The following is an 11915-nucleotide window of genomic DNA, read 5'->3' on the forward strand; positions in this document are numbered from 1 at the left end:
AATATACAGGGAAGGTGTAGCCAGAGACTGTACTTTTTCCTGTGAGACACTGGGGGGGGGGGCTGCACTGTGTGAGAAAATATTTCCTTCAAGAAGCAATTATAAGCTAAAGTATAATGGGGTGTAGGAATCAGAGGGCAAAATGCCATTTTATTTTATTTTTGCAGGAAGAAATAAAACCAGAGAAGGAAGAGGATGAACATATTAAAAGAAAAATCCGTAGCAATAGGGCAACCCCCGCCCCTCGCCTCAAAATTAAGCAATGAAGGGTTGGTCCCAGTTCTGCAGTTGGAAAGAGGCTGAACTTGAAGGAACATGATGGGGTGAAAATTAGAAGGCACACAGCGTGACTTTAAGTCCGTGCGTAGTACAAGAATGAAGTGATTCTCTGTAAAGGCAGCGTATTTATAGCCAGTAAAAATGAGTGATCGCTGCTCAAGAGACTGTAATTACCCTTTGGAAGGCACACCACTGCCAGGGGCCAGCAATATGAATCCTGCGGCTGAGCCTCTATGAGCACAGAATAATTTCTACAGCAGTCTGGTCTGCATCCCTTTGCTGCATTTCAAGCTAGGTTAATGAGGGTAAAGGAACCCCTCAGGGGGTTCAAACTGCCAGCTTCTTTCGGTGCCAAAGACCCACAGTTGTTGAGCATTGCATGACTCCAGAGCTCCATTCTAATAATGTGAAGACAGTTGGGTTCACAGTTCAGGACATCTTATTTATTTTTTAAAAGTGAGAGAAGTGTGTTGCTATCTTCTAGGTGATCTTTGTGTTAAGAATTGTCCAGGAATATCAGCGCCAGGGATTTACCTCAGCTTTGCCTTCACAAACTCCTAATCGTTAGACTCTAACAGATGTGGGGGGTTCTTATTTAAAACCAAAACACACCCCTCTTATTTCTTCCATTTATGTCCTCTTTTTCCTCCCGAGAACTCATCATGTCACTTGTGCTATTGTGTGTGTGACGTCATGTCGTCACGGCGCATGCACTGTGCACAAACTGCCTGCGGCCTTGCCTCTGCTGGCTCTCTGACTGGGCTAGGGCCTCTGCGTCTGCTGGGCCGTAGATATGCTTCAGCATCTACAGTGGAAATTTTCTGGGAGCGGAGACACCCAGACTCCCCCCTGCCCCCCAGATTTGGCACCAGTGACTTATGCAATGCACAAATCCCTTTCAAGAAATCCTATGTATTTTCTTCTTTCTATGAATCTCAGCAACAAAATTCTTGGATTTGTTTGAAGTTGTACTGTCAGTTCTTCCCACACGGTGTTTTGTAGTCTTCAACACAAATATGATTTTTTGGCTTTTGCTAGATTGACAATGATCCACACTGCCTGGGCAGAGACAGGAAGTTTCTGCCGGGGAGATGCTGTGTCTTGTTTGAGCAGGGATCTGTAAACTCTTGTACCATAGTAACCCAAGCTCAGTGCCATTGCTGTTTGCACCTGCGATCAATACCAAACCAAAGTCCAGGTTAGCAGCCTTTTCTATATCTTCCGTTCCATTTTCTCAATCGTAAAATATAGATTTATTCTTTTTATGTTTTGCCTGCATATGCATGTCTTTGAATACTCTATTAGGTGGTTGAATTTCAGTCGTCGTCTGCACTATGCACTATCTCCATCCTTACAGTGTAAACTCAGTACCATAAGTACAGCTTTCAACAGGACTTGGGGGTCAAATGCAGCTACCCAGGTCTCTATGCCTGACTCTCAGAACTCTTCCCAGGCTGCCTGGAATGTGTCATGGAACTCTGGTAGTATCTTTTGCTTGTGTGGCTGTAGGAAAGAGTGGGATATTTGAGTGTGTAGAAGCTAGTCTGCTCTACAATGGGGGCATTTAAATTTGTGGCCTCATCCACCACTGGCATGTGGTTCTTGTAAGGTTGCCCAGAAGGGAATGTGGCCTTTGGACTAAACAAATATTTTCCAGCCCCTGGCTTACAGCAACAGATTAAGAATGGATCAAATCTTCGATCCAACATAGGAAACTTAGTACATAAGCAAAACAATAATCCCAAGACACCAGATAAAAACATCTTAAAAATAAGGAACCACACTGCTATAACTCATCTAGCCAGCAGATCAAAAGCCTGCCAGAATAAAATCAATAAGACAGTGGAAGGTTAGAAGGGAAGGGCTAGACTGACCTTCCAAGGTGGGGAGAGCCATAATTTAGACACAGAAACGGCCCTTTTCCAAATCCCAGCAAATCACAACTCCCATCACTGCTGGGATGCAGAGAAGAGACTCCTGTGCAGATCACAAAAAACAGGCAGACATATATGAGAGAAGACATCACTCATTGATGTCCTTGATCTAAAGTACGGCCAACACCCCAAACTGTACCCAGAAACAGAATGGATGCTGGCATAGCTGTGTCAAGGGAAGGACTTAGGAGCTAGGAACTCAGACCCAGAAGCAGAAAACAAAACCAGGAGCAGAAGCATACAACACACCAGGACTCAGGTAGAACTTGATGCTCGAGAAAATCACCTCTGAGACAAGAAGCTCCCTGTGCAGGAGACAATAGACAACCTGGAAGGATCTTTACACAGTTACTGGAAGGTCAGTATAGGGCTGTGGCGAACAGTTCCCGACAGATGACAGAGCAGTTGTTTTAAATTAGATCTCATTTGCTGCCACTTGGAGAGCACACTGCAGTAATCCAAAGTGAATGTAAGCCATGCCCCATTTTGACCTTTTGATAGGCCTCTTTCCCTTGTACTGCATCTTGCACAAAATCCATTGGTCTTGATGGCGCCCTAGGGCTGGTGCGCTCTCTCCTTCTCTCGTTTTTGCTGCAACAGACTGACCTGGCCAGGACAGGAGCTTGAGATATGCTGAGTTAGTGATGCCAGGCCTTGAAGAATTAAGCACAAGCCCTGCTCCTTGCAACTTTTCATGGAGGGTACTGGCAGTCTGAAGCACAATCAGGGCCACCTTCTGGGCCCAGCCCTCAATGTCAAGCCACCAGAGGTCTAACTGTGCCCCTGAAGTCTGTGTACTGAGTGCAGATGTCTTGAGAGATTGCCTTACCCCATATATGCCCACTTGACTGCTTTGATCTGCAGAACTGGCGCTGTTACAGGTGCCACATGATACTGCAGCACCCACATTTTGGAACTCTCTGCCTTTTGACATCGGACAGATTCAATTTACCTATTCCCAGCCTCTTGTCTGTAACCCACGTCCCCTGGACCTGTGTAGAAGGTTAATTGTGCTCATCATCACCCACATGGTACCTTAGAGCTGCTGTTGGATAAACAAAGCTATTTTCAAAGCACATCTCCTTATCCAACTGAGTATATCACAAAGAGGCATCAATATAAGCACACATCCATTGATTTGCTGACAGCAAAGAGAAAAGCCAAAGCCCAACTGCCAGGGCAGCCAGACATCTTCTTAAGTCATTGATCCAGCTCTCCACCCTACAAGTTCTAAGGAAAACATCCTAGAGCTAAATCTCTGATTTCTCTCTCTTTTTCTTTACCTTTCCTTTTTATATATATAAAAAAAGAACTAGAGGCTGATTCTCAGACACCTTTTCTGTGTAATAATAATAATAATAATATCTTTATTGTCATTGCCCCCTCTCGGGGACAGCGAAATTACTTGGCTGCTCCATCCACCCAGGTAGGGCACTCCACACAAAATCAAATCAACTATAAAAACACTAATTAAAACAATACAGTATAAAACAGCAAGGAAGATTAGATGACTTTCAAAGTCCAGGCTTCCCATTCAGGGCCGAGATCGCTCTGGGGAAGAAGCTGTTCTTAAGACGGCTTGTTCTTGTCTTCATCGTCCTGTATCTCCGTCCCGACGGCAGGAGCTCGAAGAGACAGTGACCAGGATGCGATGGATCTTTTACTATGTCCCGTGCCTTCCTATGGCACCTTGTGGCATAAATCTGCTCTAAGGTGGAGAGTGGGCAGCCAACAATGCTCTCTGCTGCCTTAACAACTCTGCACAACCCCAACCTGTCCCGGGTAGTACAGCTTGCGTACCACACACATGTGTCACAGTTGCAGGGGTTCCAACAAACTCAGAGGGTGCTGCAGAAGCAGTTGAAACAAGAAAGTTACTGGCAGCTCTCAACGAGGAAGAGGGATCTGTCACTTTCAACCCTTTCAGCAGGGAAATTTTGGGTCCCAAATTGCCTGGAGAAAGAAATGGAGAACACCCAGAACACAGGAGATCGGAGAGGAGTTGGGTGAATAAGTAAATAAATTAAATTAAATTAAAAACCGCTGACAGTGACACAATAGAGGGGGTCCTCTGAGGGCCAGGAAAAACCTTAGGGGGCTTGTAAGGCCCACAGGCCACATTAAGCACCCCTAATGTATTGTATCACGAAAATACTATCACCATACCGAGTCTCTCACTGCTGACAGCCATGCTCAAAGCCCAGCATCCTCATATATGCCTGATCCACTTTATTTCTTTAGGTTTCCCAGCAGCTGCTGAGCAACAGCAGAGCCTTTTAATGAGCGGTGCAATTTGGAAACCAATAATTTCATATCCTGCTGGAGCTCCGATCAGCTGTTACTATATTGCAGAATAGCTGCATCTGTGATTGTGCTGCTCGTTCTCTTCCATTCAATAGCATTGCCCACTTAAGACAGATTTGCTGGGCTCCTGGGAACCGGAAGACCAATTCCCATTTAATAAGGATTTCCTTCACCAATAGCCAGGCAGAACACAAAGATGGGGAGTGTGTGTGTGTGTGTGTGTGTGTGAGAGAGAGAGAGAGAGAGAGAGAGATGATTTATAGGACAAGAAGGAAAACATTGGAGGCTGAACATATGTAGGATAGTTATTCAAATAACAAGAATTTTAATAGTGGGGAAATCCCCCCTGCCCATTATTATTACACTAATTTTTCATCCTACTTTCCTTAACATAAGGTTACCAGACATCGCCCTTCCCCAGGGACAGTCCCCAGATTTACAAATCAGTCCCCATACAAAATCCATTGAACTTGGAAGTGTGTCCCCGGATTCATTGAAAAAAAATCTGGTAACCTTACCTTAACATGAATGTGTGTTTAGGCATGTGTGCGCGTGCATTCACTTCCCCTTATGCATTTGTTTCTGTGTGGATTTTAATGTGGAGGGGAAATAGCATCTTGACAGCAAGAACTGTTCTGTTTTAGTCAGCCAGCAATCCAAGTCTATAATGGCAAATTAGCCTCCCACAATTATGAAGTTGTGTGAAGCTGCAAAGCTACATCTTCAGGACAGAGTGACAATAACTAATTAAGGTGGCATACAGATTAGTCATTATGGATGGTATTCAATTAATGGGCCTAACTTAGTCATGTTCACTCATTTCAGTGGAACTATTCTGTGTAAAAATTAGTTTAATACCAGCATATGGCTGCCCCCCTGTGCGCAGTTACCTGGGAGTAAACCTCAGTGAGCTTAATGCAGTTTACATCTGAGCAGACATGCATTGGCTTGGGTGACATAAAGATCTCCCATTGAGATATGGGACTGAAGTGACTGAAAATATAAGGCTGTTCTTAAGAATGAGAGGTGCTAAGCAGCTGTAACGGAAGATGCTCAAAAGGCCTTTTTCCAAAACATGCTTTGCTAGAACAGGGGTTGCCAAAGTTGTGCCCAGGGGCACACATAGGCTTCCTCTGGTGCCCACAGGGTCTTCTTCTCCCACTGAAATTAGACTTGAAATGTGTATTCTGTTGTTGCCTATAGAACAGGTTGGTGTGTAGTTGGTTGCTCTGGGTGTGTGATGCCCACAAGATTTGCAAATGGGCCCAGAAAGGTTGGTCATTCCTGTATAAACAGAGGGTCACTTTGAGAAATGGCATGAACTGGAAGCCCAGGGTCCCACTTCACCTGTAAAAGGGAACTCGTAGCCATTCACATGACAACAAGGGCCTCTCCTTAAATATGCTGCCCCCTTGCATTTGAGCTGACAACTGGGAAGTCAGAGGGCTTGATTAGAATTTAGGGCCACTAGTTACTGACATGTGATAGAGGGACCGTTTATGTAAACAAAGGTCCCTGAACTTTACTTCAGCCATTTGCTTATACATGTTCAAAAGCCAAATCAGTGGTTTGAAGTAATAAGAATATGGAATTTCCCATTACAAGATCAGCTCTTGACTTGTCCTTCTTTCAGTTAAAGGTGTGTGCTGTTGTACTCAACAGCAAGCTCCCCTGTTACCTTTGATGGGTAGAGTTCACTGCTCCAGAGAAAGCCAAACACGCAGCAGCCTATCACAGACTCAAGCAGGCCAGCAAGCAAGAGGACGTAGATGAAACCCACCTGAATTAATGTATAGCTATTTGCCTGTCATATTAAAAAAAGAGGAAATACAGAGGCATTTCTTTCCTAAGAGGTTATACCTTCAGATAGAACAAATGAGATTCATGTCACAGAACTGTTTGGTTTTTTAAAAAAGCATTTAAAACAGTTTGAAATGTTATACTGTAATTGAACTTCTGGAAATCCATTTAGGACTTCTGAGTGATTGAGGAGTATCTTTCATGAACACTGCATTTCAAAGATGTTTCAGCTGTCCTTTTTCTATCTAGACATGTCATCAATTTATTGGATGTTAGCATTTGTGCAACATTTCAAACTTTTGTCACATAGTTATACTTTAAGACTTTGAATTTAGCAGCAGCCAGCAGATCAGAGATCAAATGGTCCTAATAAGACAAGTGGTATATTGCCATTCATTTATCCACCTCATTTAGTATTTTGATCCAATATACCTAAAGGGCAGTTCTATCTCATATGTATAAAATCAGCAGAGGGATTATTGCATCCCAATCCTTTGTTCTCAACATGTCATATTGGCACATCACTGCATTAAGAGTCAAATGGCAGTAACAGAGCATCTTAAGGTGACTTCATTCTAACACTCCGGTTTTTAAAATCTCTGTTTTGAAAGTTTGGAACCAGTGAGCACTTTTCTAGCTTCTTCCCCCTCAATTCCTTGCTCCCATGAAACAAAAATACAAAATGTTGGATCACACACACCAAAGTCATTAGTGGGTCCTAGAATCTCTATTAGACACACCAGCATCTTGGGCAGGGCAGATTAGATTTCTAGAGGCGTTTTTCAAACGGTCAAACGCACCTAATATTTGCAATGTCCAGACTCCAGGTGCTCACCTATTGGTCCAACCCCCCCCCCCCCCATGGTTGATAGATTGAAAAAGCTGTTTTCTTGGCTTCTTTTGCAGTGTTTGAAATGGGAGCTATGAGACTCACAAATGTCCACAGTGAGATGAACGGGCCCCCAAACTAGTTCAGGAGTTCTTCCCGGACAAAATCCGGGAGTCCCCATGTTGACATTACAGCACAGGCCGGTGGGGGGGAGAGTGCAGCTCGCTGACCGTTTGTTCTTCCATACCTGTCACTTCGGGATCACGCGGACGGGCGCCTCGATATTTGACCATTCCCCCACGCCCGCACCCTAATATCAGCTAGAGGAGGGAAAACTAGTGTCTGAAGCGGACCCCTCTCTCGAATGGCTTAGGACTTTTGAGCAACGCGGAGCAATGCAGGGATATTCGGAAGGAAGTCCCATTTCATTCAGTGCGACTCCCCCCACCAGCCTCAATAGCCAAGAATTGCAAATTTGCTTTGCGTGTACCTTTCGCTTCCTGTCTCCCTCGCCCCCGCTCCCCCCCCCCCCAGCGCGACCCTACCGCATGTACTCGGAAGTAGTGACTCCATTAAATGAGACTGACTCCCAGGGAAATGGGAGTGGGGATCGCAGCCCCCCGAGTCGCTCCCCCTCCCAATATGTGATTCGCCGGGGCTGTTCCCCCTCCCCGGACAGAAGGCGGGTCGGCGGTCCGTGGCCTGCTGCCAGTGCAGAGCCGCGGCTGGCCGGTGGTCCTCCCGCTCTTGCATTGCCTTTTTAAGGCGCCACAGCATCCGCTCCCACCTCCGTCGGCGCTCGTGCCCCTTTAATACCCGCTGCCTGCACAGCCCGGCCGCTGAGCGCCGCCGAGACGCCGCGGATTCAGCTGCTGCTGCTGTTGCGAAAGAGAGAGCGAGGCGCGCGCCCCGACAGCAGCATCCTCGCCGCGGGCCGAGGCCGAGCAACGCTGCCTTTCCGCCGACGGGCTTCCCACCCACGGCCGCCTCCCTGCAGTCGGGCGCGTCGCAAGCTCGCAGCCGAGGCCGTCGATCGCTGTCCGCCGCCTGCCTGCGAGGCCCACCCGCTGCTGCACCAGCAGCAGCAGCGCCTGGTTCTCCCGGCGCCCCGGGGCATGTCGTGATGTGATCGGCGGCGGCGCGTCCCTCGGGGCCCATCCCGCTCGGGAGCCTCAGCAAGACGGAGAGGGCGGTGGAGCAGCGGGCCAAAGGCCGCGCCCCCATGAAGGAGAAGGAGGCGGGGGCGGGCGGGGAGCGGGGCAAGCCGGCCACTTACACCGGGGACAAGAAGGCGCGCATGGCGGCCAAGACCAACAAGAAGTGGGTGCGCCTGGCCACCGTGCTGGCCTACGTCCTCTCCGTCTCGCTGGCCGCCATCGTGCTGGCCGTCTACTACAGCCTCATCTGGCAGCCCGTGCGCGGCGGGCCGCACACCCCGCCCCAGCCGCCCGGGACGGCCCCCGGCCCCGACCCCGGCCCGCTCGCGCCCGGCACCGGAGAGACCACGAGGCCGCTGACCACCGCCGTGCCGCCCACGACGACGCCCGACACCTCGGCGCGCTAGGGACTCGATCCGGCCCAGGAGGCCGGAGGCACAACCTTTCTCCCCGCCAACCCCATCCCTCGACCGACCCCACCGTGCTGCACCGACTCCGGCGGAGACAGCGACTGCGGAGTACAAGGGAAGCCATCCGACCGGGAGCCCCGACGGCCGCTGGAGCAAGCAGGGAGCCTGGACCGCCCCGTCGCCCCGGACTCGAGCGCGCGCTCTCGGCTGTGGACTCGGAAAGGCCGGGAGATGAAGGACGCTTCTCCTCCTGTCTTGGCCCTTGGCTTCCCCGCCTCGCTCTCTGGGACTCGAGCAGGGAAAACTGTACCGGTTTTTAGTTTTTACAAATACGCTTTATTAATCCCTAAATAAGTGGGGGGGAACCACGTGGAATGGAGCTCAGGTATGTCAGCCTATCTGAAATGTACCCCGAGGCATTTCCTTTGTACCCCTGTGCATATACCTCTTTGTATACAGATCCCCTTAGTTAATGCATAGAGAGGACCTATATAATCTATATTCTGTACACACGCAGAGAGAGAAGGAGCAGGTGCTGAATGGTGTTTAAAGGGCTATTGGGGAAAGGAAAGCTTCCTTTGCAAGTCACAGCTAATCTGGGGTGGAAAAGGATGCCCAGTTCCTTAAAGCCCTGGCTATAGCACTGTTTGACCCTGTGCTTTATTACTGCTTGCTCAGCACCTCTTTTGTTAAACCATTCTTTTCCAAGTTGTAAGCAAAGAAGAGACGTTCCGGTTAATATTTTGCTGTAAACATGCCCAAAAGGAATTCATTCCTGAGGTTACTGTTGTCATATTTCTCTGGCTCATGGCGATGCTGCTTTTGAGAGTTAACCTTTGGTGTATTTGTTCCTGACCTTTTCCCAGGCCAGTTACATCAGATTTGAGTTTCATTTAACTTTCCTTCTGTTTCAGCTGTCATTGCTGCCAGTTCTAAATTCTTTGACATAAACCCCCACTGATATCGCTGCTGGCCTGCCTGCTGACCTTCCCAATTTGGGTTGACTCTACCCTGCCCACTGCAAATGGTGAAACCCCCCTCCCCTTCCCAGCAGTGAATGAGAGCAAGTGGAAACAGCTACCCTTTGGTCACTGTTTTTGTCTGGAAATCCCCAAACCATCCTTCTGCCACTTCTGTTCTCCTTGCTTGGTTGCAACTGCTGCTGGGGCTTCCAGAAATAAAACAGTTGCATTTTAATTGCATTTTAATGCCATAGGACCATTCCTATAAGTGCAGACTTTACAATGGTATGAGCGATTCCGGTAGTCTGAGCGTTGGAACAGTGAAGCAGCTAACACAACCACCCTCGTATAGAAATATATACCTGGAAATGGCCACGGTTAGTTTCCCCAGAACCTGACTTGAATCTAGTCTCTTCTCTTGAACCTATGTCAGAGGCCTAATCTTTTATATTTTTAAACTTGTCTGTTAGGGATTTGAAATACATTAGTGTATGAGCTGACAACATTCACGATTTTGCTGAAGAATCTAATGAGAGCAGAACACGGTTTCAAACCCACTGTAGCGCTTAGACATAGCTGATATTCAGGTTTTTTAAAACATGCATTTTCCCTCCGTAGCTCATAGCGTTTAGTTCTATAGTTGATCGTTTCCATCACTTCGTACAGTACCCTTTTCCCACAGGCGCATAAATCTTTTTGTCAGGAAAAAGCATCTGCACAAAGAATCTTGTAGTCTCTTAAAACTTTACGCCAGAATATATTAGTCAGAGGTTCCACAAGCCTCTTGTTGATTTTTTTTTTCCTGGAAAAGATAAATATGGCTTCCTCTCTGGAACATGTGCATTACAATGTGTCACACATGTGTGTTGTCTGCTGTGGGATGGCAGTTGCTGTGTATATCAGCTACCTGATCTGTGTTCCTGCAGTGACAAGGGGATTGATTTCTCCATCGGAAATTGTAACCCCAAGCCCACTGTGCAGCAGGAGAGGGGAGCTTGGAAGCCTGCAATGCAAATCCTATTCATGCCTGCTCAGAAGTAAGCCCCACTGCTTTCACAGTGGGAATTAGTCCCCAGGTAACACTGTATGTGTGAGCAGCCTGAACTGGCCTTGAGCACTGGTAGCAGCATGCCGGCCCAGGAAACCACTGGACCAGGGTGTTGTGTAGCTGCTCCCTGACTTGCTCACTGCTTGACTTTCTCGCTTTGAACTAAGCAAGCTTGCAAGCTGCCCCCTTCCGATCAGCTGGATCCAGTGGCTGAAATAGCAAACTAAAAACAAAAAAGAGCAGCGTGTTTTTTAAAAAAGCTGAAGCTGTAATAGTGATCTGACCTCTGATGGATGTGTTGTTTTGGGGAGGCCACAGGCCTTTGAAGGAAAATACAAGGTTCCTACCACCCCCCTTTATTGATTCAAATAAATAGCAAAAATTTGTGCCCTTAGAGGGATTTCCAGTATATTTTTTGATATGTTGTACAGTTAATACTGCTAGTCAGACATTTTGAACACGCAAGGACAAATGTGTGATATTTCTGAGTGATTTACTCTGGGGAAGAAATGAAATGAAATGAAATGTTGGCAAAATTACTTGATATTGGGCTGCCAAGCCACTAACCTTCTGTACGGTTGTCACTGAACGTCAGGCTTGAATAGGTTTAAATTCAAAGTTGTGAACATGCTCTATGTCAATATCTAATTCAGCCATGTAAGCTATGTCTGTATTCAGAAGTTCTGTATATTTTTAAAAAAATATTTTTAAGGTGAAAAAAAATACACTGAGAGATTTCTGCCTAAACTCAAATGTTTTTGACTTGTTTTTTATTTAAAAAACCACATTCCTTAAGAGAGTATTACCCTCCCCTATTTACAGATGCAGGAAATGGCGGGTAGCCTGTCAGCCTTACCCATCAAGAAAAAAATTGCTTCAGCTATAGATTCTAGATCCTCTTTTAACCAGCTGTTTGGTTTGTATGTTACTCCAGACAGGAGGCTGGGGAAATCTTAATATGTGATTTGGAGATGGCTGTATGCAGCAGAGGTCAGCTGGAGGAGCGCTTTGGTCAAATGGCAGAAAAAAGAACTTTGTGGGCACAGGAACTCCAGTTAGCTTTAATTCGGATTAAAGCAAGCCTGGCTTCCTGTGGATTGAGGGCACCCTGTTTGGGACAAGCTTTGCATGTCTTTGATTGTTGAGGGCGCAACTGTAGAAAGTTGAACTGTTTCGTGTGTTATAAAAAATT

At 47.0% G+C, this 11915-nt stretch overlaps 1 protein-coding gene across 1 annotated transcript; it reads left to right on the forward strand.

Annotated features, from left to right (window-relative positions):
* Positions 1–7718: 7718 nt before the first annotated feature.
* INAFM2 (InaF motif containing 2) lies at positions 7719–11470 on the forward strand. Its single transcript, XM_083499703.1, has one exon. The coding sequence runs from the start codon at positions 8369–8371 to the stop codon at positions 8708–8710; it is 342 nt and encodes a 113-aa protein (XP_083355829.1). The 5' UTR covers positions 7719–8368; the 3' UTR covers positions 8711–11470.
* Positions 11471–11915: the final 445 nt, after the last annotated feature.

Source organism: Podarcis liolepis (assembly GCF_965112155.1).
Source record: "Podarcis liolepis genome assembly, chromosome: 1".
NCBI classification, from domain to species: Eukaryota; Metazoa; Chordata; class Lepidosauria; order Squamata; family Lacertidae; genus Podarcis; species Podarcis liolepis.

What these genes read in the sequence shown, in the direction of transcription:
- INAFM2 (XM_083499703.1), top strand. Translation starts at nt 8,369, where the DNA reads ATGAAGGAGAAGGAGGCGGGGGCGGGCGGGGAGCGGGGCAAGCCGGCC.